The sequence below is a fragment of the Melanerpes formicivorus genome, unplaced genomic scaffold (genome assembly GCF_026170545.1).
Source record: "Melanerpes formicivorus ecotype bairdi unplaced genomic scaffold, bMelFor1.0.p_v2 SCAF_39, whole genome shotgun sequence".
Lineage (NCBI taxonomy): Eukaryota > Metazoa > Chordata > Aves > Piciformes > Picidae > Melanerpes > Melanerpes formicivorus.
Window position 1 is genome coordinate 2,939,499 of NW_027142391.1, and position 27,012 is coordinate 2,966,510.

Genomic DNA, 27,012 nt, shown 5'->3' on the forward strand with positions numbered 1-27,012 from the left:
CCTCTTTTCCCCCTCCTTTTTGTTTCCTCCTCTTTTCCCCCTCCTTTTTTTTCCTCCTCTTTTCCCCCTCCTTTTTGTTTCCTCCTCTTTTCCCCCTCCTTTTTTTTCCTCCTCTTTTTCCCCTCCTTTTTTTTCCTCCTCTTTTTCCCCTCCTTTTTTTTTTCCTCCTCTTTTTCCCCTCCTTTTTTTTTCTCCTCTTTTTTTCCCCTCCCTCTCTCCCCCCTCTTCCCCCCTCCTTTTTTCCCCTCCTCTTTTTTACCCTCCTCCTTTATTTTTTCTCCTCCTTTCTCTTTCTCCTCTTTTTTTTTTATCCTCCTCCTCATTTTTTTTTCTCCCCCCTCCTCCCCCCCCCCTCCTTTCTTGAAGTTGATGGAAACTCATTCAGGACAGAGGCACTTCTTTGCTGAGGTGAAGCAGCAAAAGCTGAGGAGGCTTTTGCCAGCGTGCAGCCGGGGAGAGGAGCGGCGAGGCAGAGCCGATCTGCACCTGAACTCTTGCCTGCTGTGAGGGGAGGTGAGGATGGGAAAGGCACAAGAGGCTACATCCTGACAGCTGCCTGCGGCATCAGGGGGTCCTGCTCGTTGCCTCACTAAAGGAAAGGGAAGATCAACTCAGGTGAAGAAAGAGAGAAGCTAAGACTTGGAAAAACTTCCTCTGTTCCTCATGGACCTGGGGACACCCTCAGGGGCTTTGCTTCTCCCTGCTTCAACTTCTGTGAGATGAGGACTTGATTTTTCTCCTCAGAGGGCTGAGCACTTGGGGATGCTTTCAGCCTCCTCAGGGGGAGCAGTGGCTGCAGCAACCTTGGATTACAGTTCCCCAGCACCTTGAGAGGGAAGGATGAGGACTTGTCGCTGCTGCAGGGAGGATGGGTGGAACAGATTCGAGCCTGCTCTGAGCTGAACACAAAACCTTCAAGTGACAGAGAGGGAACTCTCCTGCTGAAGAACAACAGCCTAACAGACACCACCCCCCCCCAACTCTTAATGAGTTTGTGTTGTCAGCTCTGGCCTGAGAAACTGTTGCCCAGAGCAATTTGACTTTCTAGGTTTCATAGTTGAGTGCATTTTAAACGAGTCTGAAGACTTATTGAGGTGGTGGTGGTGCTGGTGGGGTGTGTGTGTGTGGGGGGGAGTGACACTTCAAGGTGGGTGGCAGGGACTTTGCAGGGCCTCTTGTATTTATGTAAGCTTCAAGAGGCTGAATGGACTTACCTCTTTCCTCGAGTGAATCCAGATTTGCAAACAAGTTTATCTAGACCATTTCCATGTGTCCTGCTTGAGCAGAGAGCTCTCCAGCCACCAGGGCATCCCTGCATGCTGCTCCTTTGAGATTGCATAGCCCAGAGGATCACCTTGAAGAGTTCTAACCTGGCTTTTTATTCCTCTTTTTGTTTTATCTCTATTTTTTTTCCCCCTCTCCCAGAGAGAAGTCTCTGGCTGTTCTTATTGTTGGTGGGGAAGGTGTTGTTTTGGCTTGTTTTGGGGCTTGTTTTTGTGCTTGCAAAGTGCCCTTCCTGCCTTGGCCCCTCCCTTTGGCAAAATGAAGGGGTGCACCTGGCTGTTTGTGGCAGCTTTGCTCTGTCAGCAGTTTTGCCTCTTCAGAGTCACGGCAGCAAAGAGAGAGAGGAAGATGAAGAAAGAGCCCAATCAGTACACAGAGCCCTTCAATGCTACCCTCTCCAACAGCGAAGAGCTGCATGGGCATCCCAAGGTAGGTGTTTGTGGGCTGGTAGCACTTCTTCCTGGCAGTGATGTGATGCTGGTTCCTTTTCCTTCTGGCAGTCTTGGCCAGTTCTGTCTGGTCTTGAAGTGAAATGTTCTCTCTCTGCCTTTGCATGATTGATTGTTTGTAGCCCTACTGAAGCCAAGGCTGGAATCCTGCACTTTGTGGTTATCATTTCCAGTCCCATAGCAGCTGAGTAAAGACACTTTGGGGTTGTGGGAGGTGAACACTGCCCTGGGCAGAAGCACCTGATTGAGGCAAGTGTACAGCAGCGATGCTGGGACAGTCAGGGCTCTCCTGCAGGCTTTTACTCTCTGAAAGGTTGTTTGGAAGCTCCCTGAGTGTAAAACACCTGAGGGTGCCTGAGCTTCCACCAGAGAGGCTGTGGTGATTGAAAAATCACAGAGGAGGAACTCCTGGGCTGGTCAGATGCTCTGGTTAAGGTGGTGATGACTCTCGTGGGAAAAAGGATTCAGGATGCTCCCAGCTGTCCAGAAGTGGCAAGTGGAAGACTGTGGGAATGAACATCTGGAGCTGATGGCTTGCCAGGCCTGGGGAGTAGAATTTGCAGGGCAGGATCCTTCCTGTTCTGTGTGTAGGGAATCACCTCAGGGAGTGGATTTTGCAGGGCAGGATCCTTCCTGTTCTGTGTGTAGGGAATCACCTCAGGGAGTGGATTTTGCAGGGCAGGATCCTTCCAGTTCTGTGTCTGGGAGAATCACCTCAGGGAGTGGATTTTGCAGGGCAGAATCCTTCCTGTTATGTGTCTGGGAGAATCACCTGAGGGAGTGGATTTTGCAGGGCAGGATCCTTCCTGTTCTGTGTGTAGGGAATCACCTCAGGGAGTGGATTTTGCAGGGCAGGATCCTTCCTGTGCTGTGTCTGGGAGAATCACCTCAGGGAGTGGATTTTGCAGGGCAGGATCCTTCCAGTGCTGTGTTTGGGAGAGCTGCAAACCAAATTCCACTCAGCTAATCAGAGCTCCCCAGAATCCTTTCAGCACAGAATGCTTGGGAGCAGGAGAAGAGGGTAAGGGGTTTAAAAGCAGGTCCTAAGATTAGGGGCAGGATGCCATGGAAGGGAGACTACACTGCTGGGAAAGAAGGAAGTCTCCCCTGCCACACAGCCCTTTCTCTCTCTCTCTCTCTCTCTTTCTCTCTGCTCACACAAAAATGCCCCTTGTTTTGTTTGGTTTCAAACAGGGGTGACCTCTACCAGATGACTTTGATCACCAGCATTAGGGCTGGCAGTCACTATAGCAATAGAGGAGCCAAACCTGTCAAAAACTTGGGGGCATGGCAGAGGGGGGCAAGGCAGAACAATTGGGCTGCCATTCCTCAACGTCCTCTGCAATGCCATTGTGAGAGTAATTGGTTAAGGTTGGGCAAGCCTGGAGAGAGGAGGGGAGGGGGAGGGAAGGGAAAAAAAACCCCCAAGAAGTCCTCTGTATAGAAGAATCAGGAAGAAAAAAACCAAGCAAGCTGGCTGCTGCCCTTCAAACCATCATTAAGGGGACTGCAAGCAGCATTTCTTCAGCTCAGCTTTGGTTGTGTGTGCTGCAGGGGCTCTGTCAGGACAGGTTGTATACACGTGGAATTCTTGAGGTGCTTATAATCAATCACTTTCTCCTGCTCTCTCTCTCTCTCTCTCTCTCTCAAGGATGGCTTTGCTCTGCTTGCCTCTTTCTGCTGTGTTTTGTTTTGCAGAAGGGGCCAAGATACAAATCTGGCACCACTCAACCTCAGTTTCTTCTGGAATTAATTTGGCTCGATGTGAAACGTATTAAGACCTCAAGCAGAATAGATCCTGATTGCAAAAGGAGGGGGGAAGGAAGCAAGCAGAAACTGGCCCTGGTGAATTCTCCTACAGTCATAAGCTAGGGTTACTGCTGGAGGAAACACAGGGCTGGGTTTGGGAGGCTAGTGGGCACTCATTAAAGCAGACATTGTTTGGGAGCTGCAGTTCTCTGTGTTGAAATCCTCTGCTTGGAACTCTCCCTGGCAAAGGGTTTGGCTGCAGTAAGGGCTGGCAAGCTGAGTGCAGGCAGGTTCCCTTTAATAAGGACAAGCAAGAAGCCAAATCAGGGAATTGTTAGGGCTGGAAGGGACCTCAAGGCTCAGCCAGTTCCAACCCCCCTGCCATGGCCAGGGACACCTCACACTACAGCAGGTTGCTCACAGCCACATTCAGCCTGGCTGCAAACACCTCCAGGGATGAGGCTTCCACCACCTCCCTGGGCAACCTGTGCCAGGCTCTCACCAAAACCAGAACAGAATTAATCAGGTTGGGAAAGGCCTCTGAGGTCATCAAGTCCAACCTCTCACCCAACACCATCTGATCAACTCAACCATGGCAGCAAGTGCCCCATCCAGTCTCTTCCTAAACACCTCCAGGGATGAGGCTCCCTGGGCAGCCTGTGCCAGTTGTTCATCACCCTGATGGTGATTATTTCACACATACTCTGAACTCAGTGCTTAAGAGCTGCCACCAGTTCTGGGGCAACCAACAGCTGCCATTTACAGCAGAGCATCACAATTGGTAGTCACTGGGGGGAGAAGTGAAGCTAGCAGTGAAGTTATCCTTCCCTATCCTAGCAAGCTGAAGGAGAGAAGTTCTCTGTGGAGGGCTGAGCTCTCTTGAGCCTTGAAGGTGCTCCTGTGAGCAGTTTGGGTTCATGGAAGGATGCCCTGGGTGGGAAAGTGAAACAACAGCACCATCCCAGTTAATTTCTCTGCAGCACATAGGAGGAAAGATGGAGTTTTGGTGGCCTTGTGCAGGACAAATGAAGGGTTGTGTTTACCTTGGAAGACTCTGTGGCCAGCTGGTGAGCTTATCAAAGCAGAAGGAGCAGGGAGTGAAATGTTAGCTGTGAGGAGTGAGCTTTATGCCCACTGTGTTTCCCTCCTGATTAAGCAAAACAACCTGGGACAAATGTCTTCTGGGGAATTCTTTTGGGTCTGCCTTCATTGTCAGCCCTGCTCTGGCCTAGCAAGGACAAAGAAGTTGCCTTCTGCCAGTTCTTTATGGTCCATGTAAAGTAGAATCAAACAAGCACAGAATGGGTTGGGAAGGACCACAAAGATCATCCAGTTCCAACCCCACTGCCATGGGCAGGGACACCTCCCACCAGCCCAGGTTGCTCAAAGCTTCATCCAACCTGGCCTGGAACACCTCCAGGGAGGGGACAGCCACAGCTTCCCTGGGCAACCTGTGCCAGTCTCTCCCCTCCCTCACTGGAAAGGATTTCTTCCTAATCTCCAGTTTAAATCTAAATTCTTCCAGCTTCTATCCATTCCTTTTCATCCAAGCACTCCAGAGTCCCTCCCCAGCTCTCCTGTAGCGCCCTTCAAGTACCGCAAGGGTGGTCTGAGCTCTTCCTGGAGCCTTCTCCAGGCTGAAGAGCCCCAGCCTGTCCCCACAGGGGAGGTTCTCCAGCCCTCTGCTCACCTTTGTGGTCTCCTCTGGACCTGCTCTAGCAGCGTGGTGACTCTCAAGTGAATCAATACTCTGAATCACTGACTAGCTAATAAAGACAGAGGCAATAGATAGATAATAAATAGATAGATAATAAGGACACAGATAATAGATAGGTAGATAATAAGGACATAGATAATAAATAGATAATAAGGACACAGATAATAAAGAGATAATAAGGACACAGATAATAAAGAGAGAGATACAGATAATAAAGACAGGTCATAAATAGATAATAAAGACAGATAATATAGAAAGAGATAAATAGATGAAGACATAGATGATAAAGATAGAGATAATAAAGACAGGTCATAAATAGATAATAAAGAGAGAGAAAATACATAGATAATAAAGAGAGAGATAATACATAGATAATAAAGACACAGATAATGACACAGATAATAAAGACAGAGGTAATAAGCAGATAATAAAGTCACAGATTATTAATAGATAATTAGTAAGTAGATAATAGAGATAACAGATAAAGACACAGATTATTAATAGATAATTAATAAGTAGATAATAGACAGAGATAACAAAGACACATATTATTAATAGATAATTAGTAAGCAGATAATAAAGACAGAGATAAAGACACAGATTATTAATAGATAATTAGTAACTAGATAATAGACAGAGATAACAGATAAAGACACAGATTAGTAATAGATAATTAGTAAGTAGATAATAAAGACAGAGATAATAGACACAGATTATTAATAGATAATTAGTAAGTAGATAATAGACAGATAATAAACAAAGACACAGATTATTAATAGATAATTAATAAGTAGATTATAAAGACAGAGATAATAAAGACACAGATTATTGATAGATAATTAATAAGTATATAATAGAGATAATAAACAGATAAAGACACAGATTCTTAATAGATAATAAGTAGATAATAGAGATAATAAATAGATAATAAAGACACATAATAAAGATAGAAAATAAAGACAGAGATAATAAAGACACAGATAGTAAAGACAGGTAATAAATAGATAGTAAAGGCAGACAATAAATAGATAATAGGAGATAAAGACAGATAAAGACAGAGATAATAAATAGATAATAAAGACACAGGTAATAAATAGGTAATTAATAAGTAGATAATAGAGATCATAAATAGATAATAGACACAGCTAATAAGACCTAGATAATAGAGATCATAAAGAGTATGAATAACCTACCCATCCCCTGACTGGCCAACACAAATGCCTCAGGTTGATTGATCCCTTTGGGCTCAGCCCAGCGAATAGTTGCCTGCTTGCTCTGGTTTCCCCCTGGTGAGATTTGCCAGGCTCCTTGTTACAGCAGAGAGTCCTCCCCCAGCCCCGAGAGCTCCACTGCTCCCTTCATGATGCTCAGCTCCGGTGTCCCTCCTGGCACAGGCAGGAAGGTGGCAGCACAGCTACCACGGCGCCAAAGTGGCTGTTTTCTCCCCCAAAGAAGCCCTTGCTCCCGTGCACTGCTCCTTCAGCTTCACCCAGAGCCATGCTGGGGTGAGACCTGCAGGCAGCCTGCCTGAAGTGGAAGGGAGAAGCTTTTTGAGAGCCCTTTAGAGCGAAGTCTGAGCTTGCTCAGGTAGGAATTGCACCTGGCTAAAGATGCCCAACCCTGAACTCTTCTGCTCCAGGGAGAACCCTGGAGGTGTGTACAAGCCACAAGTCCTCAGGACCTTGGGTTTCCATCTCCTTCATAAGCAGGGGTGAGCACAACCAGGAGGTACTAGCAGCTGACAGAGGGTTTGTCATGCTGCAAAGCAAAAGGGACCTGTCCCTTTGTAACCTGTTCCAAGTCCAATGCACTACTGAAACAGGGAACTTGCTTCTCATTTGCACAAGGGCTTGTGGGGATGCAGGATAAGAGGCAATGGAGGAGGAGAGATTTGGACTGGAGAGGAGGAAGAAATTCCTCAGAGTGAGGGTGGGGAGGCGCTGGAACAGGTTGCCCAGGGAGGTTGTGGATGCCCCATCCCTGGAGGTGCTCAAGGCCAGGCTGGATGAGACCTTGAGCAACCTGGGCTGGTGGGAGGTGTCCCTGCCCATGGCAGTGGGGTTGGAACTGGATGAGCTTTCAAGCTCCTCCCAACCCAAACCCATTCCATGGATCTATCCATTTTAAAATGAAGCTGACAGTACTCCTGCTGGTGCAGCTCAGGCCTGACAAGGCAGAGCTCTGTGAATGAGGACAACTGAAGTGGTTAATCAGGTGCAGTCTGGGCCTGGCAGCTGCTGAAGCGAAGGGTTTGCAAGCATCATTTGGTCAGAGGTGGGCAAATGACACAGAGAACTCAGCAAGAGCTCCTGGGCAGCAAGTCCAGGTCCATGGCAGGTGGATTGGTAAGGTTGGGTAAAGTCCTTGGCCACACATCTCTGGCTAACTGGGAGACCTTTTGGAGATCCCTTCCACCTGTTTGCTGTCATCTCCCCCCCAGGTGTAACCTTCCCATGCCTTCTTCCCCCCTGAGAACTCTTTAGCTGTGCCTGAGAACACTCTGAGATGCCTCCAGGTGCCCAGACTTGCTCTCAGCTCCTGTGGACTCTTCTCTATCCACTCCCTCCATCTACTTTTGTCCACTCCACTTTGGTTCCCAGCAGAGATGCAGGCTGGACCCCAGCACCCTCGAATTTCAGGAGGGTTCAGACACAGTTCAGGACTTTCTCAGGGTCCAAACTCTGCTCCTTGAACACAGGTTGCTGCTAGCAGCTCCTTCCATGCTGGCTGAATCTTGGCCAGGGGCTCTGTGTGTGTGCCTGGGCAGCGTGTGCTGCCCTGGGAGCCGGAGCCAGCGAGACCCACAGGTCCTGCTTTGTGTTCCCCAGGCTGAATTACAGCTCGAGTGGTCAGGCAGGTCAGGGAGAGGGTGCCACAAGCTGGCTCTGAAGGGCTTTGGTGCCATTGTGTTCAGATCCCAAAGGCACGTTTGAAGCCCTGCTTGGGAGTTCATTAAAACCTGCTGGCAAGGCTTCTGCTGATCGTGGAGGTTCCCTTCCAAGGGGTTGAGGAGCAAGCCTGAGCTCCCTGCAGCTCACAGGGGGGTTCCACCCGGCTCCCAGAGCTTAGCTTTGCTCTCCCTTACAGCCCCCCAGGAGGGCCAAGCCCTCTCTGCTGGGGACTCCCAGGCCCTTCTCTCAGCGCCGACCGATACCTGAGAGCTGGCTGCGAGCTCTCCCTGGCTGCTGGAGGCTGCTGCTGCCAAGCAAAACAGAGGCTTGCATGCTTATTGCTGGGATTGCTCATGCATGCCAGAGTAATTAAATAATAATACCACAAGGCTGGAACATTCATTTGGCCTGTCAATCAGCCCCGTGCTGGGGGAAGCTGGGGAGTGCCAGGACTGCCTTCTGCAGGCAGCTGTAATTTAAGGAAGCCACTGGAGAGCTCTGGGGCTTTCAAAAGTGTTTTGCTTAAACTTCAGGAGGTTTTCTTTGGGGTTTAGGAGTTGTTGTTGGGTGTGTTGGTTTTTTTTTTTCACCCTGGGATGTGCCATCTGGATTTCTTTCCTTTCTTTTTCCCCTTTCTCCCCTGACAAGAGGGCTGCCCCTGGCATCTCTCTTCCCAGCTGGAGCTCCAGAAAGGGCTGAGGACATCTGTTTGCCTTCAGAGTTAATGGTCAGACTCTGCCCCTGATTGCTGGCTTCTGCCTCTAGCTGGCCCACTGCCGTGCTTTTGCAGCAGGGGGGGCACTCTCGCCCTGCCTGGCGGCTCGCTGAAAAGCAGGAGGGTTTCAGCAGCCTCCTCCACACCTGCAGCAGACGCTGCAGCCCCGTTCCCCAAGGCTCTGCTCCTGGGTTTGCTACGCTCTGCAGCCTGCACTGCTGAGGTCCTGCCTCAGGAGCCAGTCCTTTCTCAAGGCTCAGCTCATCTTCCTGCTCCTTTTCCCTGCAGCCCAGCTGTTCCTTTTCTTTGTTGGTCTTTGCTGGCTCCTGGTCCATTGAGGGATTTCTCCATCCTGCCTCAGCTGGGTGCTGCCATGAATGAGTTGCTTGCTCTCTGGGCTTTTTTTCATTGATGGTCCTGAGTGGTTCATGAATCCTTGGCAGGGCTTCTGCCACCTGATTGTGGCCTTCCAGGATCTGCAGGGGGCTACAAGAAAGCTGAGGAGGGACTTTTGAGGGGGTCAGGGAGGGGTAGGACTGGCGGGGGTGGAACAAAACTAGAAGTGAGGAGATTGAGCTTGGATGTGAGGAAGAAGTTGTTGCCCATGAGGGTGGTGAGAGCCTGGCACAGGTTGCCCAGGGAGGTAGTGGAAGCCTCACCCCTGGAGGTGTTTGCAGCCAGGCTGGATGTGGCTGTGAGCAACCTGCTGTAGTGTGAGGTGTCCCTGCCCCATGGCAGGGGGTTTGGAGCTGGCTGAGCCTTGAGCTCCCTTCCAACCCTGACAATTCTGTGATTCTAAGTCCTGTCCTGCACTGGCAATGCTGCTGTAAATGAAGACAATTCAGTTTGGATGATCCAACCCAAGCTGCTTGTTCCAGAAGAGTGAGATCCCATCTCACCCCACCTGTAATGGCCTCCCACATGCAGTCCATTGGATCCAAGGTAACCCAGCACCAGAACAGGAGGACACAGCCTCAAGCTGTGCCAGGGGAGATTTAAGTTGGATGTTAGGAGGAAGTTCTTCATAGAAAGAGAGATTGGCCATTGGGATGTGCTGCCCAGGGAGGTGGTGGAGTCCCCATCCCTGGAGGTGTTTAGGAGGGGACTGGATGGGGAGCTTGGTGCCATGGTTTAGTTGATCAGATGGTGTTGGGTGATAGGTTGGACTTGATGATCTCAAAGGTCTCTTCCAAGCTGGTTAATTCTATTCTAATTCTATTCCTTATCCTATCCTATCCTATCCCTTATCCTATCCCTTATCCTATCCTGTCCTAAGGTGTGGTTTAGGCAGCAGACAACAGCCTGCTCTGTGAACTTCTGCATTCTCTGACCCCATGTAGTGGCCAGAGGGGCACAGTGGTGTCAGCCCTGGCTCTTGTTTCTCCTCAGATGCTGGAGTCTCCAGACCCTCGGATCACAGACCCACGGCGGACCTGGATCTCCTTTGTTCACCGCCCCGATGATGGCAACACCTCTAAAAAGAGATGCAAAGGGAAGGACAAGAAATTAGTAGGTTATGCCTTAATTCCTATCAGCTAAGGATGTCAGGGGGCAATGGAGCAAAACTAGAAGTGGGGAGATTCAGACTGGATGTGAGGAAGAAGTTGTTCCCCATGAGGCTGGCACAGGCTGCCCAGGGAGGTGGTGGAAGCCTCCTGCCTGGAGGTGTTTGCAGCCAGGCTGGATGTGGCTGTGGGCAACCTGCTGTGGTGTGAGGTGTCCCTGCCCATGGCAGGGGGCTTGGAGCTGGCTGAGCCTTGAAGCCCCTTCCAACCCTGACAATTCTCTGATTCTCTGCCCAGTGCCTTCCCTTCCTGCTGCTGCTGAGGGCTTTGCTGTGCTCCAGCTTTTGCCTCCAGTTTCATTTGCTGTTTCATTTCCCCAAGCATTTTTGGAGCCCAGTTTCTCCAAGTGCCTTGGAGAGCCTGGAGGCAGTAAGTGCTGTAAGGTAAGGCACATCAGTTCATGGCACCATAGGAGTGTCTGGGCTGGAAAAGCCCTCCCAGGTCACCCAGTCCAAGCACCAACCCAACCCCACCGTGGCCACTAAGCCCTGTCTCAAAGTGCCACATCCACAACCGCCTGAAGACCTCCAGGGATGGTGACTCCATCACCTCCCTGGCAGCTGTGGCTGGGCTGACACTGGAGGAGCTGCTGCTGTGGCTGAGAGCCCTGTAGAGCTGGCTCATGGCTGAGGGACGTTTGGGTTGCCAGTGCTGTTGCCTGGTTCTAATTCACCTGGGTTTTGTCCTTTGGTTGTTCCTTAGCGTGGCCTCGTCGGACCCCCAGGCCCTCCTGGTCCTCAGGGACCTCCAGGAGCCCCTGGTGCTGAAGTCACTCGAGAAGTCCTCCTGCAGGAGTTTAAGGAGATACTGAAAGGTAAAGGCTGTGAGAACTCTGTGCTTGTGTCCTCTGCTTTGGGGGAGCCCCAGGGCAGGTCAAGACCTGAGGCTTTGCAAAGCCTCGCCTGGGGAAAAACCTTTCCCCAGCGCTGCTTAGCTCAAGCTGCAGAGCTGAGTGCAGAAGTCTGCTCAGGCAGCTGCTGGCCTCACAGACCAGGCTCTTAAGCTAAGCCTTTGTCTCCCTGTGCCTTTCCTTCCCTCCCCAGAAGCCATTGAGCGTCGAGCATCCCTGGCTATTTCAGCCCACCCCAGCCAGCTGCCTCCCCTCCTGCTCTCCCTGGAGGAAGTCTCTCCCCCCAGACGTGTGGAGGAGGCATTCCACTGCAAGCTAAAGGGACAAGTCACCGTGGATAAGAAGACCTTGGTGGAACTTCAGAACTTCCAGTCGGTGAGAAGGGGCTTCAGATACTGCCTGACCCTGTGCAGCTCCACAGCAACCCTGCTGTGCAGCTCAGCCTTAGCTCTCCAGGCCTGCAGAGCTCCTAGGTGGCTCAGGAGGTCAAGTGGCTTCCTGAAAGGGCAGACTAAACCCAGCAGCTCATCCGAGGCAGGGATGGAATGTGGCACTGCCTCTTCTGTGACTGGCAGATGTAGGGCTTCATATGGTGATGGGATGGAATGGATTGAAGCTGGAGGAGGGCAGCTTTAGACTGGAGATGAGGAAGAAATTCTTTCCAGTGAGGGAGGGGAGACACTAGAGCAGGTTTCCCAGGGAGGTTATGGATGCCCCTTCCCTGGAGGGGTTCAAAGCCAGGCTGGAGGAAGCCTTGAGCAACCTGGGCTGGTGGGAGGTTGGAACTGGCTGAGCTTTGAGGTCCCTTCCAACCCAGCCCATTCTATGAATCTGTGAAGCTCAACTGCAGCAGCATGGACATTTAGCTCTGAGTCCTCCCCTTCCTTCTTGCAGCCCAGCTGAGTTGCAAGTGAAGCTCCAACAGGTCTGTGCAGGAGAGAGCTGGCTCACAGGTCCCAACAGCAGCCAGGCTTTGCATTTCAGCTAAGGCTGGAGGAGGACTTGTCCATGTTTGGCAGGAGCCTGAAGGATCTGCTCTTCCTTCAGTGCTCACCCTCTTGAAGCCCAGAGTAGCCTTCAGGTGTGGAACTGTGGCAGGGGCAGGCAGATTTGTGCCCTGCTTGCAGATCTGTGAGCCCAGCTAAGAGCCATCCTTGTGCCAGATGGACCACTCCTGCTGCTCAGGTCCTTTACACAGTGCTTCATAGATGCCTTCATCATAGTCAGGTCATAAGGACAAGGGGGCTGTGGGCATGGTTACAAGCAAGCTGCTGAATGGGATATCAAAGCTGCTGCTGTTTCAGAACCAGCTGCAAGCAGGATCTGAATTTGTAGTGTATAGAATCATAGAATCAACAAGGTTGGGAAAGACCTCAGAGATCATCAAGGCCAAGCTGTCACCCAGCACCTCCTGACAGCTACACCATGGCTCCAAGTGCCACTTCCAATCCCCTCTTGAACACCTCCAGGGATGGTGACTCCACCACCTCCCTGGGCAGCACATCCCAATGGCCAATCTCTCTTTCTGGGAGGAACTTTCTCCTCACCTCCAGCCTAAACCTGAGACTGTGTCCTTTTGTTCTGGTGCTGGGGGCCTGGGAGAAGAGCCCAACCCCCACCTGGCTCCAACCTCCCTTCAGGGAGTTGGAGAGAGCAAGAAGGTCTCCCCTGAGCCTCCTCTTCTGCAGGCTAAGCAACCCCAGCTCCCTCAGCCTCTCCTCCCAGGGCTGTGCTCCAGACCCCTCCCCTCATTGCCCTTCTCTGGACACCTTCAAGTGTCTCAAGTGTAAGCAGTAAGCAAATGAATAGCTAAAAATAAATAGCTCTTTGGTACCAAAGGGGATTTGGGAGTCCCAAAGGCTCATAGCAGGAGGCCTTCAGATCCCTGGTTGCTTCTGGGATGTGACATAGAATCATAGAATTGTCAGGGCTGGAAGGGATCTCAAGGCTCAGCCAGCTCCAACCCCCTGCCATGGGCAGGGACACCTCACACCACAGCAGGCTGCTCACAGCCACCTCCAGCCTGGCTGCAAACACCTCCAGGGATGAGGGAAGAAGTGTTTGAGGGGGGAATGTGGCTTTCCACCAGCAGCCCTTGCTAACACTGTCCCTGCATGGGGTGCAGATCTTCCTTCCCAGCTGCCCTGAGTCCCATTGCTGAAGGACCCTCCCCAGCAGATCCTCTTCTGCAGTGCTGCTGCTGGGACTCCTCGCAGCTGCAGGATGAGAGCAGTGGCTGTGTTCTGAGGAGGCTGCTTCCCTGGATCTCTCCCAGATGCACTTGTGGAAGCCTGGTTTGACAGACCTGTGGCTGCTGGCACGGAGGCAAGATTGTACTTGAAGTGTGGGCAGGGCCAGGGGAGATCTGCTGCCTCACTAATGAGGAGGGAAAAAGTGAATCAAGACATCTCAGCAAGGGGGGGGGGGGGGGGGGTAGGCTGCCTGCTTCCCATGCTTGGTTAGCATCTGCCCCAGCTTCTTTCTAATTGCTTCTGGCGCTGAAGCTGCTGTGGGAGGGCTGGCAGGCCCCTGGATGCCAGCCTTGCATTTCAGAGCTGGGGCAAGAAGTGTCTGGTTTTAGCTTGTGCTCGGATGCAGGGGAATGCAGCAGGCAGGGGGTGATGCTCTTGCAGAGAGGAAAACATTCCCTCTCCCTTCAGGACTGTTTGTGAGACAGAGAGAATCCTCCCCCCCTCCTTTCTGTCACTTTGGCAGTGTGAAGAAGCCAAGAGTTGATCTTTCTCAGTGAGGTGCTAGGGATGGACTCCAACTCCTGGATCTGGGCCTTCCCCAAAGGGTTGTTTTCTGAGCCAGTGGAAAGAACCTGTGCTGAGGAGCAGCCTAGCCCTTTCTGCCACCTGAGCATGGAGAGCAGGGAGAAATTCTTTCCAGTGAGGGTGGGGAGGCACTGGCACAGGCTGCCCAGGGAGGCTGTGGCTGCCTCCTCCCTGGAGGTGCTCAAGGCCAGGTTGGATGATGCCTTCAGCAAGCTGGGCTGGTGGGAGCTGTCCCTGCCCATGGCAGGGGGGCTTGGAGCTGGATGAGCTTCAAGGTCCCTTCCAAGCTGAAGCATTCTATGAGTCTATGAAAAGCAGAGCTCCTTGGGTGCGTGCTGCTGTGCACAGAGGCTCACAGCAGTGCAGGCTGAGCAGTAAAGGAAGCCTGGGAGCCATTGTGTGGGATGCAGCCGTCCTGCAGCTCATCAGTGCTCTTTCCCCCTTAGGCAGATGATGACAAACACCACTGCAGCCATCCAGGGAGAGATTTCCACCCCCACAGGCAAACACAAACCATTTTCTGGGGAGGTTTTGTGTTGGTGTGAGACTGCAGCTTCGACCTTGGTTAATAAGCCCTGGGAATCAGGGCTGTGGGAGCTTTGCCTGGGATTTGCTGAATTAGAGGCAGGTTTAGCCAGTTCCCTCCTTGCACCCTGCAGTAACTCAAAGCAAACACCAGCAGACCCAAATATGTGCAGCCTTGTTTCCTTTCAAATAAATTCTTCCTTCCCTGGGCTGTGGGAGCTGGCTGTGATGAAGCAGTTCACTCCCTGCTGGTGCCTGAGAGCACAGCTGCTCTGCTGGGGGGTTGGGGTTTTTAGTGCCAGAGCACCTGTGGCCACGCTGCCCTGAAGCTGTGCAGCACACACAAGCCCTGGAAAGCTTGCCCAAGGGGTGTGTGTGCATCTGTGCACCCCTTTAGGGCTAGAGCAGGGGGAGTCTGCCTTTAGAGACAGGTTGGAACAGCTCTTCTGTCCCACAAGAGCAGTGCAGGGCAAAGCTCTCAGGCCAGCCTGCATGGGAGGCATAGAATGGCTTGAGCTTGGAAGGGACCTCAGAGATCATCTGCTCCAACCTCCCTGCCATGGGCAGGGGCACTTCTAGACAAGGCTTCATCCAACCTGGCCTTGAACACCCCCAAGGAGGAGGCATCCACAGCCTCCCTGGCAGCCTGTTCCAGAGTCTCAGCACACTCCTACTGCAGAGCTTCTTCCTCAGCTCCAGCCTAACCCTGCTCTGCTTCAGCTTCAAACCATTCCCCCTTGTGCTGTCTCAGACACCCTCAGCAAAAGTCTCTCTGCAGCCTTCCTGCAGGATCCCTTCAGCTATTGGAAGTCAGCTCTGAGGTCCCCCTGGAACCTTCTCTTCTCCAGGCTGAACACCCCCAGCTCCCTCAGCCTGTCCTCACAGCAGAGCTGCTCCAGCCCTTGGATCATCTTTGTGGCCTCCTCTGGCCTCACTCCAGCAGCTCTCTGTCCTTCTGATGCTGGGTTGGAGCCTGGCTGCAGGATTGGAGTCTCAGCAGAGCAGAGCCTAGGGGCAGAATCCCCTCTCCTGCCCACACTCCTCTGGCTGCAGCCTGGGAAGATGCTCCTGGTGCTCAGGATGCCCTTGTGGTGGAAGCAGAGCCTGACTAATGCTCTTCCTTGGCCCACTGAAGCCACTCCTGCTCCTCCCCAGCTCTAGCCAGCTCCATCTGGGCCAAAACAAACAATAAACACTTCTCCAGAGTTTGTTTTAGTCTGAGTCAGATAATCTGCTGTGAGTTTGTCTTCAGAGTGCTTCCTTGCCCTGAGGAGAAGCTGTGTGCTCCTCTGCTAAGGGCTGGCCTCTGCTGCAGAATCCAAGGCTAGAACCAAATGAGATTAGATGTGGAAGCTCTGAGAGTCCAAGCAGTTAGCTTTGAAGAGTACCAAAGCCCAAGGTAGCTAGATTTAGACCCAAGGTAGCTAGAAAACCTCTGGAGACCCCCAGGAGTCACAGGCTGGAGGCAGCTCTGCAGACCATCAAGCCCAACCTCCCTGCCAAGGTAGGTTCACCTAGGAACACATCCAGGTGGGCTTGGAAACGTCTCTAGAGCTGGAGACTCCACCACCTCTCTGGGCAGCCTCCTCCAGGGCTCCATCACCCTTAAAGTAAAGGACTTCCTCCTCATGGAACTTCTGCTGCTCAGCTCTGTGCCTGTTGCCCCTTGTCCTGCCCCTGGGCACCGCTGCCAGCAGCCTGGCCCCATCCTCCTGACAGCCACTCTGCAAGGTTTTATGAGCACTGCTGAACTCCAGTCTCAATTCTCTTTTCCAGCCTCAATAAGCCTCAATTCTCTCAGTCTTGCCTCAGCAGAGAGATCTCCTACTCCCCTCAGCACCTGCATTTGTATCACAAACCCAGTGGGCAAGGTTCCACTGCTTTGCCCCATCTAGGAGGTCTTTGGGACCTCTTGACTCGGTTAAAGGGAGACCTTGGGCACCAGAGCATCAGTGGAGGCTGAAATCCATCAGGAGCAGCAGAGCACAGGGATGCAGCAGAGCACAGGGATGCAGCAGAGCACAGGGATGCAGCAAGCACAAGGATGAGTTAGAAGAGCCCGGCAGTGAGCAGAAAGGAGGTTCTGATGTCTCACCCTGCCCAGCACCAAATGCTGCGAGAGAGCTCAGCTGGAGCTCTGCCTTGTGGGGACAGAAGGCAGAAGCCTTGCAAGGCTCTCCAGCTTTGATCTCCCTGCAGAGGAGCCTGCTCTCTGTCAGTGCTGAGAGTGCAGGGCTCGAGGTCTGCTTTGCTTTGCCTTCCAGCCTCTGGCCAAAGGAGCTTTCCTGCGGGGGACAGGACTGAACCTGGCCACGGGACGGTTCACAGCCCCTGTGGCTGGCATCTACCAGTTCTCTGCCAACGTCCACGTTGGTGAGTGCTGTCCGTGGTGGTGAGTGGTGTCCGCGGGGTGAGTGGCGTCCGTGGTGGTGCTGTCCATGGTAGCGGTGCCTATGGTGGTGGTGTTCATGGTGTGAGTGGTGTCCATGGTGGTGCTGTCCGTGGTGGTGGTGTCCATGTTGGTGGTGGTGTCCATGGTGGTGCTGTCCGTGGTGGTGAGTGGGGTCCATGTGGTGTCCATGGTGGTGGTGTCCATGGTGGGTGTTGTCCATGGTAGTGAGTGGTGTCCATGTGGTGTCCATGGTAGTTGGTGCCCACGTTGGTGTTTTCCATGGTGGTGTTTTCCATGGTGGTGGTGTCCACGTTGGTGAGTGGTGTCCATGGTGGGGGGGGGTGTCCATGGTGAGGGTGTCCATGGTGGTGAGTGTTGTCCGTGGTGTCCATGGTAGTGGTGTCCATGTTGGTGAGTGTTGTCCATGGTGTCCATGGTGCTGCTGTCCATGGTGGCGAGTGGTGTCCATGGTGGTGTTGCCCGTGTTGGTGAGTGGTGTCCATGGTGGTGTTGCCCGTGTTGGTGAGTGGTGTCCATGGTGGTGAGTGGTGTCCATGGTGGTGTTGTCCATGGTGGTGAGTGATGCCCATGTGGTGTCCATGGTGATGCTGTCCATGGTGGTGAGTGGTGTCCATGTGGTGTCCATGGTGGGGAGTGTTGTCCGTGGTGTCCATGGTAGTGGTGTCCATGTTGGTGAGTGTTGTCCATGGTGTCCATGGTGCTGCTGTCCATGGTGGCGAGTGGTGTCCATGGTGGTGTTGCCCGTGTTGGTGAGTGGTGTCCATGGTGCTGTGTGGTGTTCACGGTGGCGCTGTCCATGGTAGTGATGTCCGTGTTGGTGTTCTCCGTGGTGGTGAGTGGTGCCCATGGTGGTGCTGTCCATGGTGGTGAGAGGTGTCCCTGCGGTGTCCATGGTGGTGTTGTCCACGTTGGTGAGAGCTGTCCACAAACCCTTTTCTGTACTGCTTGAGAGGTGCAGGAAGGAGTCCTGAGGGACCCTCTGTGTCCTCTTTGGTTTGAAGCAAGTGCAATGGCAGCCCTGTGCAGCGAGCTTCCCCTTGGCTACCATGCCCCAAACCCTTCTCCTTGGAGGTGGCTCCTTTCACAAGCTGATAGCCACAGAGGGCTGCTCCTGCAAACCCAGCAGATCCAACCCCCCCTTAAACACAAAGAGATCCAACCCCCCCTTAAACACAAAGAGATCCAACCCCCCTTAAACACAAAGAGATCCAACCCCCCCTTAAACACAAAGAGATCCAACCCCCCTTAAACACAAACAGATCCAACCCCCCCTTAAACACAAAGAGATCCAACGCCCCCTAAAACACAAACAGATCCAACCCCCTTAAACACAAACAGATCCAACCCCCTCTTAAACACAAACAGATCCAACCCCTCCCTTAAACACAAACAGGTCCAACCCCCCTTAAACACAAACAGGTCCAACCCCCCTTAAACACAAACAGGTCTAACCCCCCTTAAACACAAACAGGTCCAACCCCCCTTAAACACAAACAGATCCAACCCCCCCTTAAACACAAACAGATCCAACCCCCCTTAAACACGAACAGATCCAACCCCCCCTTAAACACGAACAGATCCAACCCCCCCTTAAACACAAACAGATCCAACCCCCCTTAAACACAAACAGATCCAACCCCCCTTAAACACGAACAGATCCAACCCCCCCTTAAACACGAACAGATCCAACCCCCCCTTAAACACGAACAGATCCAACCCCCCCTTAAACACAAACAGATCCAACCCCCCCCTAAACACAAACAGATCCAAACCTCCCTTAAACACAAACAGATCCAACCCCCCTTAAACACAAACAGATCCAACCCCCTTAAACACAAACAGATCCAACCCCCCCTTAAACACAAACAGATCCAACCCCCCTTAAACACAAACAGATCCAACCCCCTTAAACACAAACAGATCCAACCCCCCCTTAAACACAAACAGATCCAACCCCCCCTTAAACACAGACAGATCCAACCCCCCTTAAACACAAACAGATCCAACCCCCCTTAAACACAAACAGATCCAACCCCCCTTAAACACAAACAGATCCAACCCCCTTAAACACAAACAGATCCAACCCCCTTAAACACAAACAGATCCAACCCCCCTTAAACACAAACAGATCCAACCCCCTTAAACACAAACAGATCCAACCCCCCCTTAAACACAAACAGATCCAACCCCCCCTTAAACACAGACAGATCCAACCCCCCTTAAACACAAACAGATCCAACCCCCCTTAAACACAAACAGATCCAACCCCCCTTAAACACAAACAGATCCAACCCCCTTAAACACAAACAGATCCAACCCCCTTAAACACAAACAGATCCAACCCCCTTAAACACAAACAGATCCAACCCCCCCCTTAAACACAAACAGATCCAACCCCCCCTTAAACACAAACAGATCCAACCCCCCTTAAACACAAACAGATCCAACCCCCCCTTAAACACAAACAGATCCAACCCCCCCTTAAACACAAACAGATCCAACCCCCCCAAACACAAACAGATCCAACCCCCCCTTAAACACAAACAGATCCAACCCCCCCTTAAACACAAACAGATCCAACCCCCCTTAAATATGTTAGCAGGAGGCACTGCTGCTGCTGGGCTCAGGCTTGGCCAGCAGCAGGTCCACCCTGGAGCTGGTTGGCATTGGCTTTATCAGACACAGGGGAAGCTTCCAGCAGCTTCTCTCAGAAGCCATCCCTGGAGCCTCCCTGGAGCACCCTGCCAAGCCAGTGCAGAAATGAGAAGCTTGCTGCTGCCTCTGTTAAGCCAAGCCCCAGCAAGTGTTGGTCTGCCTTGTTGAGAAGGTGCTTGTGTCCCACAGAGACAGCTTGGAAAAGACCCTCAGCAGCATCAAGTCCAACCATTACCCCTACTCTACAAAGCTCCCCCTTTAAGCCCCATCCCCAAGCTCTTCCTTTAAGCTCCATCCCCAGGCTCAGCCCTAAGCCCCATCCCCAAGCACCACCTCTAAAGGACCTCTAAACACCTCTGGGGTTGGCATCTCCAGCACCTCCCTGGGCAGCCTGTTGCCAGTGCCTGACCACCCTTGCTGGGCAAACGTTTTCCCTGCTGTCTCAGCCTCGACCTGCCCTGCTGCACTCGGAGCCTGTTCCCTCTGGTCACCTCTTTCTTCCTCTGCTTCCCCCTCCCCCAGACCACAGTGAGCTGAAGAGCAAAGTGCAGCTGCGAGCCAGGGACAACGTCCGGGTGCTGATCTGCATCGAGTCCCTGTGCCACCGCCACACGTGAGTCCCTGCGGCTCCCTGGCTCCCACACGGGCCGAGGCTGCCACCAGCTGTGCACAGCAGCTGCACCAGCACTGGCTGGAAGGGAGCCTAGAGATCGGCTGCCCTCCTTAGGCAGGGCAGGCTTGCTCAGGAGGGGTTTGCCAGGCTCTTCTGGGAGGATCTCCTGGGCTCAGGAGGGGTTTGCCAGGCTCTGTTGGAAGGAAGGAGTCTCTGGGCTCAGGAGGGATTTGCCAGGTGCTGTTGGAAGGGTCCTATGACTCAGGAGGGGTTTCTCAGGCTCTGTTGGAAGGATCTCCTGGGCTCAGAAGGGGTTTGTCAGGCTCTGTTGGAAGGAAGGAGCCTCTGGGCTCAAGAGGGGTTTGCCATGCTCTGTTAGAAGGATCTTCTGGGCTCAGGAGGGGTTTGTCAAGCTTTGTTGGAAGGAAGGAGCCTCTGGGCTCAGGAGGGGTTTGCCAGGCTCTGTTGGAAGGAAGGAGCCTCTGGGATCAGGAAGGGTTTGCCAGGTGTTGTTGGAAGGGTCCCCTGACTCAGGAGGGGTTTGTCAGGCTCTGTTGGAAGGATCTCCTGGGCTCAGAAGGGGTTTGCCAAGCTTTGATGGAAGGGAAGGATCTCCTGGGCTCAGGAGAGGTTTGCCAGGCTCTGTTGGGAGGAAGGATCTCCTGGGCTCAAAAGGGGTTTGTCAGGCTCTGTTAGAAGGATCTCCTGGGCTCAGGAGGGGTTTGCCAGGCTCTGTTGGAAGGAAGGATCCCCTGGGCTCAGGAGAGGTTTGCCAGGCTCTGTTGGGAGGAAGGATCCCCTGGGCTCAGGAGAGGTTTGCCAGGCTCTGTTGGAAGGAAGGATCTCCTGGGCTTAGAAGGGGTTTCTCAGGCTCTGCTGGAAGGATCTCCTGGGCTCACGAGAGGTTTGTTGGATGAAGGATGCCCTGGGCTGGGCTGAATTGCACCCAGCAGAGGGCAATGCTGCTTGCACAGAGTGGCCACCACCTCTGCTTGTGACTCTGCCCTTGTGACTGCAAGGAAAATCATGGAGTCATAGAATGGGTTGGGTTGGAAGAGACCTCAAAGCTCATCCAGGTCCCACCCCCTGCCACGGGCAGGGACACCTCCCACCAGCCCACACTGCTCAGCCTGGCCTTGAACACCTCCAGGGAGGGGACAATCCACAGCCTCCCTGGGCAACCTGTTCCAGTGTCTCCCCACCCTCATTGGAGATAATTCCTTCCTCATCCCCAGTCTAAATCTGCCCTCCTCAGGCTTCAGCCCATTCCCTCTCATCCTGTCACAACCACCCTTGCAAAAACACCAGTTCCCACCCAAATGTCTGCTTGGGGCTGGGGGTTTGCTCAGCCCAGCCTGCAGCTCCCCCAGGGCAGCTGCAGCAGCACCTCTGCAACAGCACCACAGAAACACATCCACAAAACAACTCCCCAGCTGCAAGCTGAAACCCACAGCCCCCACAAAAGTGCTGCTGGGACTGCTGCTGCTGCTGCTGCTTCAGCCCTCACCTCCCCAGCTCCAGGAGTCAAAGACCTCTCCCCAAGGATTTCCTTGTAGAGATTTTATTGGTGGTTGAATCTGACATGGACCATGGGGCCAGGACGTAAAGGGAGCTGCCAGGAAGGTGGAGACTCCCTTTTTACATGGGGTCACATGGAAGAGACAAGGCATGATGGGGACAGGTTGTTCCTGGAGAGATTCTGATGGGAATCCAGGAGAAAATGTTGGGCACTGGAATCCTCTCCCAGGGCAAGCAGTGGATTGCCCTGCACTGGACACCCTCAAGCCTCAGCTTGCCAGGGGGCTGGGCCAGCTGGTTGCATCTCCACTGTCACCTCGGGAGGTTGGAGCAGGTGATCCTTGGGGTCCCTTCCAGCCTGGCATTCCATGATCCTGAACTCTATATTGTCCTCAGCTCCAGAACCACACAGAAAATCTAAACCCTCTGCAAACCACTCTGCAGAACAAATGGAAGGGACAGTGCTGAGTTTTCCCTTCCTAAAGGATCCCACGAGTTCCCAACTGATTTGGCTGAGGGATATGAGAGAGCACAAAGTGGTTTTCCTCTGCAAGGCTGACTCCTGTCTCCAAGGACAATGTCTCTCCCCTCTCCCTCCCTCTCCCTCCCTCTCCCTCCCTCTCCCTCCCTCTCCCTCCCTCTCCCTCCCTCTCCCTCCCTCTCCCTCCCTCTCCCTCCCTCTCCCTCCCTCTCCCTCCCTCTCCCTCCCTCTCCCTCCCTCTCCCTCCCTCTCCCTCCCTCTCCCTCCCTCTCCCTCCCTCTCCCTCCCTCTCTCCCCCTCCCCTGCTGGGAAGAACTTTCTCCTCACCTCCAGCCTAAACCTCCCCTGGCACAGCTTGAGACTGTGTCCTCTTGTTCTGGTGCTGCTTGCCTGGGAGAAGAGACCAACCCCCACCTGGCTACAACCTCCCTTCAGGGAGTTGGAGAGAGCAAGAAGGTCTCCCCTGAGCCTCCTCTTCTGCAGGCTAAGCAACCCCAGCTCCCTCAGCCTCTCCTTCCAGGGCTGTGCTCCAGACCCCTCCCCAGCTTTCTTGCCCTTCTCTGGACACCTTCCAGCACCTCAACATCTTTCCTAACCTGAAGGGCCCAGAACTGGACACAACCCACACCTCCATGCAGAGAGCAGAAGCTCTCTGATGTCTGGCTTGGACTTCTCCTCAGCTGTCCAGCTCACAATTTATGAGAAGCTGTCCTGCAAGGCTGTCCTGAGTTGAGTGGAGTTGGGCAGCAGTGGGAGGAGAGCAGACTCAGCCCCGGGAGAGCTATCTCCCTCGGGTGGGAGGGAGCAGGACCGCTCTGTGGCATGGAAGGAAGATGGGTGGAGGGCTGGGGAACCTGTCTGGACAGACATCCTGCTGGCAGAGGCTGGGCTGCTACCTGGGCCTGTGGAATTTCCTGGGGCTGTCAGTGCAGAGTCATTCACTGCAGGGAGCTGCGAGGGGCCTGAGGGCTTTGGGCTGAGAGAGATGGAAACTCGGGAGGCAGGGAGACAGCTGGAGGAGGAGAGATTAATGGAGGGAAGTTCCCACCCAAGGGAGGCTTTTTGGCAGGATATGACACACAGGCTGAGCTCTTCTGTCAGGGTGCTGCCAAGTGACTTGCTCTCCCTGGGCCAAATTGCCCCTGCCTGTGGTGCACCTCACTTCCCTGCTGGGGGGCTGGGAGCAGCACGTTTGCACTTGCTGGGGTTTGTCACCACCACCTCATGGAAAAGAGGAAGAACCAGGGAGGAAAAGGGTTGGTTTTCATGGGAAAACAACGAGATCTGCTCCCACTGCCCAGCCAGGCTCCAGGGGAACCAGCCAGGCTCCAGAGCAACCAGCCAGGCTCCAGAGCAACCAGCCAGGCAGGCATCTCTGGGCTCTCCCCCTGCTTTGCAGCTGAGCTTACAGAGGTTGCTCTGCTTGCTGCTGTCTCAGGCACCTCCTTACAACCCTGAATCACAGAATCAACCAGGTTGGAAAAGACCTCAGAGAGCAGCAAGTCCAAGCTTGCACCCAACACCTCCTGACAGCTAAACCATGGCTCCAAGGGCCACATCCAATCCCCTCTTGAACACCCCCAGGGGTGGGGACTCCACCACCTCCCTGGGCAGCACATCCCAATGGCCAACAACTCTCTCTGGGAAGAACTTTCTCCTCACCTCCAGCCTAAACCTCCCCTGGCACAGCTTGAGACTGTGTCCTCTTGTTCTGGTGCTGCTTGCCTGGGAGAAGAGACCAACCCCCACCTGGCTACAACCTCCCTTCAGCGAGTTGCAGAGAGCAAGAAGGTCTCCCCTGAGCCTCCTCTTCTCCAGGCTAAGCAACCCCAGCTCCCTCAGCCTCTCCTCCCAGGGCTGTGCTCCAGACCCCTCCCCAGCTCTGTTGCCCTTCTCTGGACACCTTCCAGCCTCTCAATGTCCTTCTTCAACTGAGGAGCCCAGAACTGGACACAGGACTCAAGGTGTGGCCTAAGAGGAGTCTAAAAGGCATGGTTAGCAGCTCAAGTGTGGAGGATATGGATTGCAGGACCTTGAGAAAGGCCACTCAGAGAGAAGGTGGCTCCCAGTTGCTGCCTCCTGAGTGCTCTGCAGGTCTCCACGAGGCACAGCAGTGAGGACAAGGCTCTGCCATTCTCTTTTGAGGGCAGCTGCTGATTGCTAGAACCCAACCACCAGCACATCTCTTTGCTGCAGATGGGCACTGGGACCACCAGCTCCTATTTCTAGGGTGGCCATGAGACTGCTGTCTGCCTTACACAGGTTTTCTTCTGCTTTTGCTCCTGTTCAGGTCTTTGGAAGTCATTGCTGGTCTGGAAAGCAACAGCAAAATCTTCACCATCTACGTCCATGGCTTACTGCAGCTGCAGGTAAGGCCATGCAGAGAGGGAATCCCTGGGCTGGGGGCTGACCTACAGGCAGGGCTGGGCTCTCACCAGGGGAGTGGGGAAGGTTTTGTTAACCCTCTTTTGGCAGGGTGGGTTGGACTTGATGAGCTCTGGATGTGCCTTCATAGAATCAACCAGGTTGGAAAAGACCTCAGAGCTCATCAAGTCCAAGCTGGCACCCAACACCTCCTGACAGCTAAACCATGGCTCCAAGTGCCACATCCAATCCCCTCCAGCATTCTGTGACTCTAAGAAGGAGCTGAATGCCTCACCTGGGGTGACTGGAGAGGCTCTGTGGCAGGAACAGGAGCAAAAGCCACGTTTGTGGTGCACCTTCTGATCTTAAGCCATAGAAGTCATCTTCCCTCTAAGAGCTGACAGCAGATGTTGCTCTGTCTCCAATCTCCCCTTGCACTGCCCAGGTGACAAGGATTCCCTGTCTCACAGAAAGGAATCTGAAGCACAGATGGCCACTTTGCCACCCAGGAAGGTGCCAGTGCCAGTGCCAGGGGGGGTTGGAACTGGATGACCTTCGAGGTCCCTTCCAACCCAAACCATTGGTTGGGTGATCTGCTGGGGCTTGAAGACCTTGGAGGTCTCTTCCAGCCTGGTTGGCTCTGTGTGATTCTGTGATCTAAGCAAGCAATAAACCTCCAGAACATTTCCTCCACCACGTCAAGGAGTGAAAAAGTTTGGTCAGGTCCTTTCCCCAGGAGCCACAGAAAGCCACCAGAGGTTTGGGTGCTTAGCTCAGGTGGTGAAATGCTTCTCTTGGTGGTGAAAAGCTTCCCTTCCTCCCGTGCAGGGGGATGCAGTGGCAGGGGTTTCCCTTTCAAGAACGCTGGGGAGGGACTTTTGAGCTCCTGTTACAGAAGCCTCTGTTGCAGGAAGGATCTGGAGGGGCTGGAAGGTGCCCAGAGAAGGGCCATGAGGAGGAGCAGAGGGCTGGAGCTGCTCTGCTCTGAGGACAGAGTGAGAGAGTTGAGGTTGTGCAGTCTGGAGAGGAGAAGGCTCTGAGGAGACCTCATTGTGGCCCTCCAGTGTCTGCAGGGGTCTACAAGAAAGCTGGGGAGGGACTTTTGAGGGTGTCAGGGAGGGATAGGACTGGGGGAGATGGAGCAAAGCTAGAAGTGGGCAGATTCAGATTGGATGTGAGGAAGAAGTTGTTCCCCAGGAGGGTGATGAGAGCCTGGCACAGGTTTCCCAGGGAGGTGGTGGCAGCCTCATCCCTGGAGGTGTTTGCAGCCAGGCTGGATGTGGCTGTGAGCAACCTGCTGCAGTGTGAGGTGTCCCTGCCCATGGCAGGGGGGTTGGGACTGGCTGATCCTCGAGCTCCCTTCCAACCCTGACAATCCTGTGGTGGTTCTCCTCTTGCCCCTGCAGGCTGGGCAGTACACCTCCATATTCGTGGACAACAGTGCAGGAGCTCCCATCACCATCCAGAATGGATCAGATTTCATGGGCATGTTGCTGGGTGCATAGCATCACCTGCAGCAGGGCAGCAGGGCAGGAGATGAACTAGAGCCTCACAGCCTGCAGCTGGCTGAAGAAAACCTTCGCTTGGACTCTCGGAGACTGCTTCCTCTTCACTGCTGGCATCTTTTCAACCAAGCCAAAGAGCCTTGTTTCCTCTCCTCACAGACCCTCCAGCTTGCTTTTCAGAGGCTGCTGCTCATTCAAGGCCCCCACCAGCCCCATTCCCCGTGCCAGAAGGTGCTTTTAGAGCTCAGAAACAAACTCTGCCACGTTGGAGCTGTGCTTCACCGCCAGCTGCTCTCTGACCAAGGCGCTGGGATTTGGGAGCTGTTGCAACTCTTACCTTTCCCTTCACAGCAGCACTTGTACCCAGCATGTCTTTGGGGGGTTGGTTCTGGGGGTGGTTTGGCTTTGTAAATGAAGGATTGAGGGTAGAGGGGAGTAAAATGGTGATTGTATTCTCTGTGTGGTGGAGGAAGGAGAGGAGGATTTGCCAGCAGAGCTGCTCTCTGATTTTTCTCATGCAATATAAATGCTGTAGGCCCTCTCTCGTGTTCAGAGTTGGATGTTTGTGACTTAGAAGGGTGTGGAACTCTCTGGCAATGGCTGCTTCACAGGTGGGAATCCAAGCCTGAACTCTTTTAAGCCTGCTTCTGTCTCTCTAAGTGTCTCCTTGATTGCATTTGGTGGAGCTCTCTGCAGGTCGGTCATGAAAGAGGAGGCCCAAGGCAGCAATTCCAGCAGGAAGCTCCTTGCTTGTGTTCTTATGGTGTAGTAAGACAGCCAGGAGGGGTTGGGCTGCAGCACAGAGAGAGCCTCCTCTGGGGTGCCAGACAAGCATCTGTGAATGTGTGGAATTGATCACAGTGGCTGGCAAAAGCCTGGCCAAGACAGGGAGGAGAGCAACCTTGGCTCAGATCTGTCACCTCTTTGGTGCTTGGTGTGAA

At 53.4% G+C, this 27,012-nt stretch overlaps 1 protein-coding gene across 1 annotated transcript; it reads left to right on the forward strand.

Moving 5' to 3' along the window:
- Positions 1–1,542: 1,542 nt before the first annotated feature.
- C1QTNF12 (C1q and TNF related 12) lies at positions 1,543–26,612 on the forward strand. Its single transcript, XM_068158291.1, has 8 exons — positions 1,543–1,713; positions 10,195–10,314; positions 11,073–11,184; positions 11,414–11,595; positions 16,787–16,895; positions 20,113–20,203; positions 24,493–24,571; positions 25,973–26,612. The coding sequence occupies exons 1-8, from the start codon at positions 1,543–1,545 to the stop codon at positions 26,069–26,071; spliced, it is 963 nt and encodes a 320-aa protein (XP_068014392.1). The 3' UTR covers positions 26,072–26,612.
- Positions 26,613–27,012: the final 400 nt, after the last annotated feature.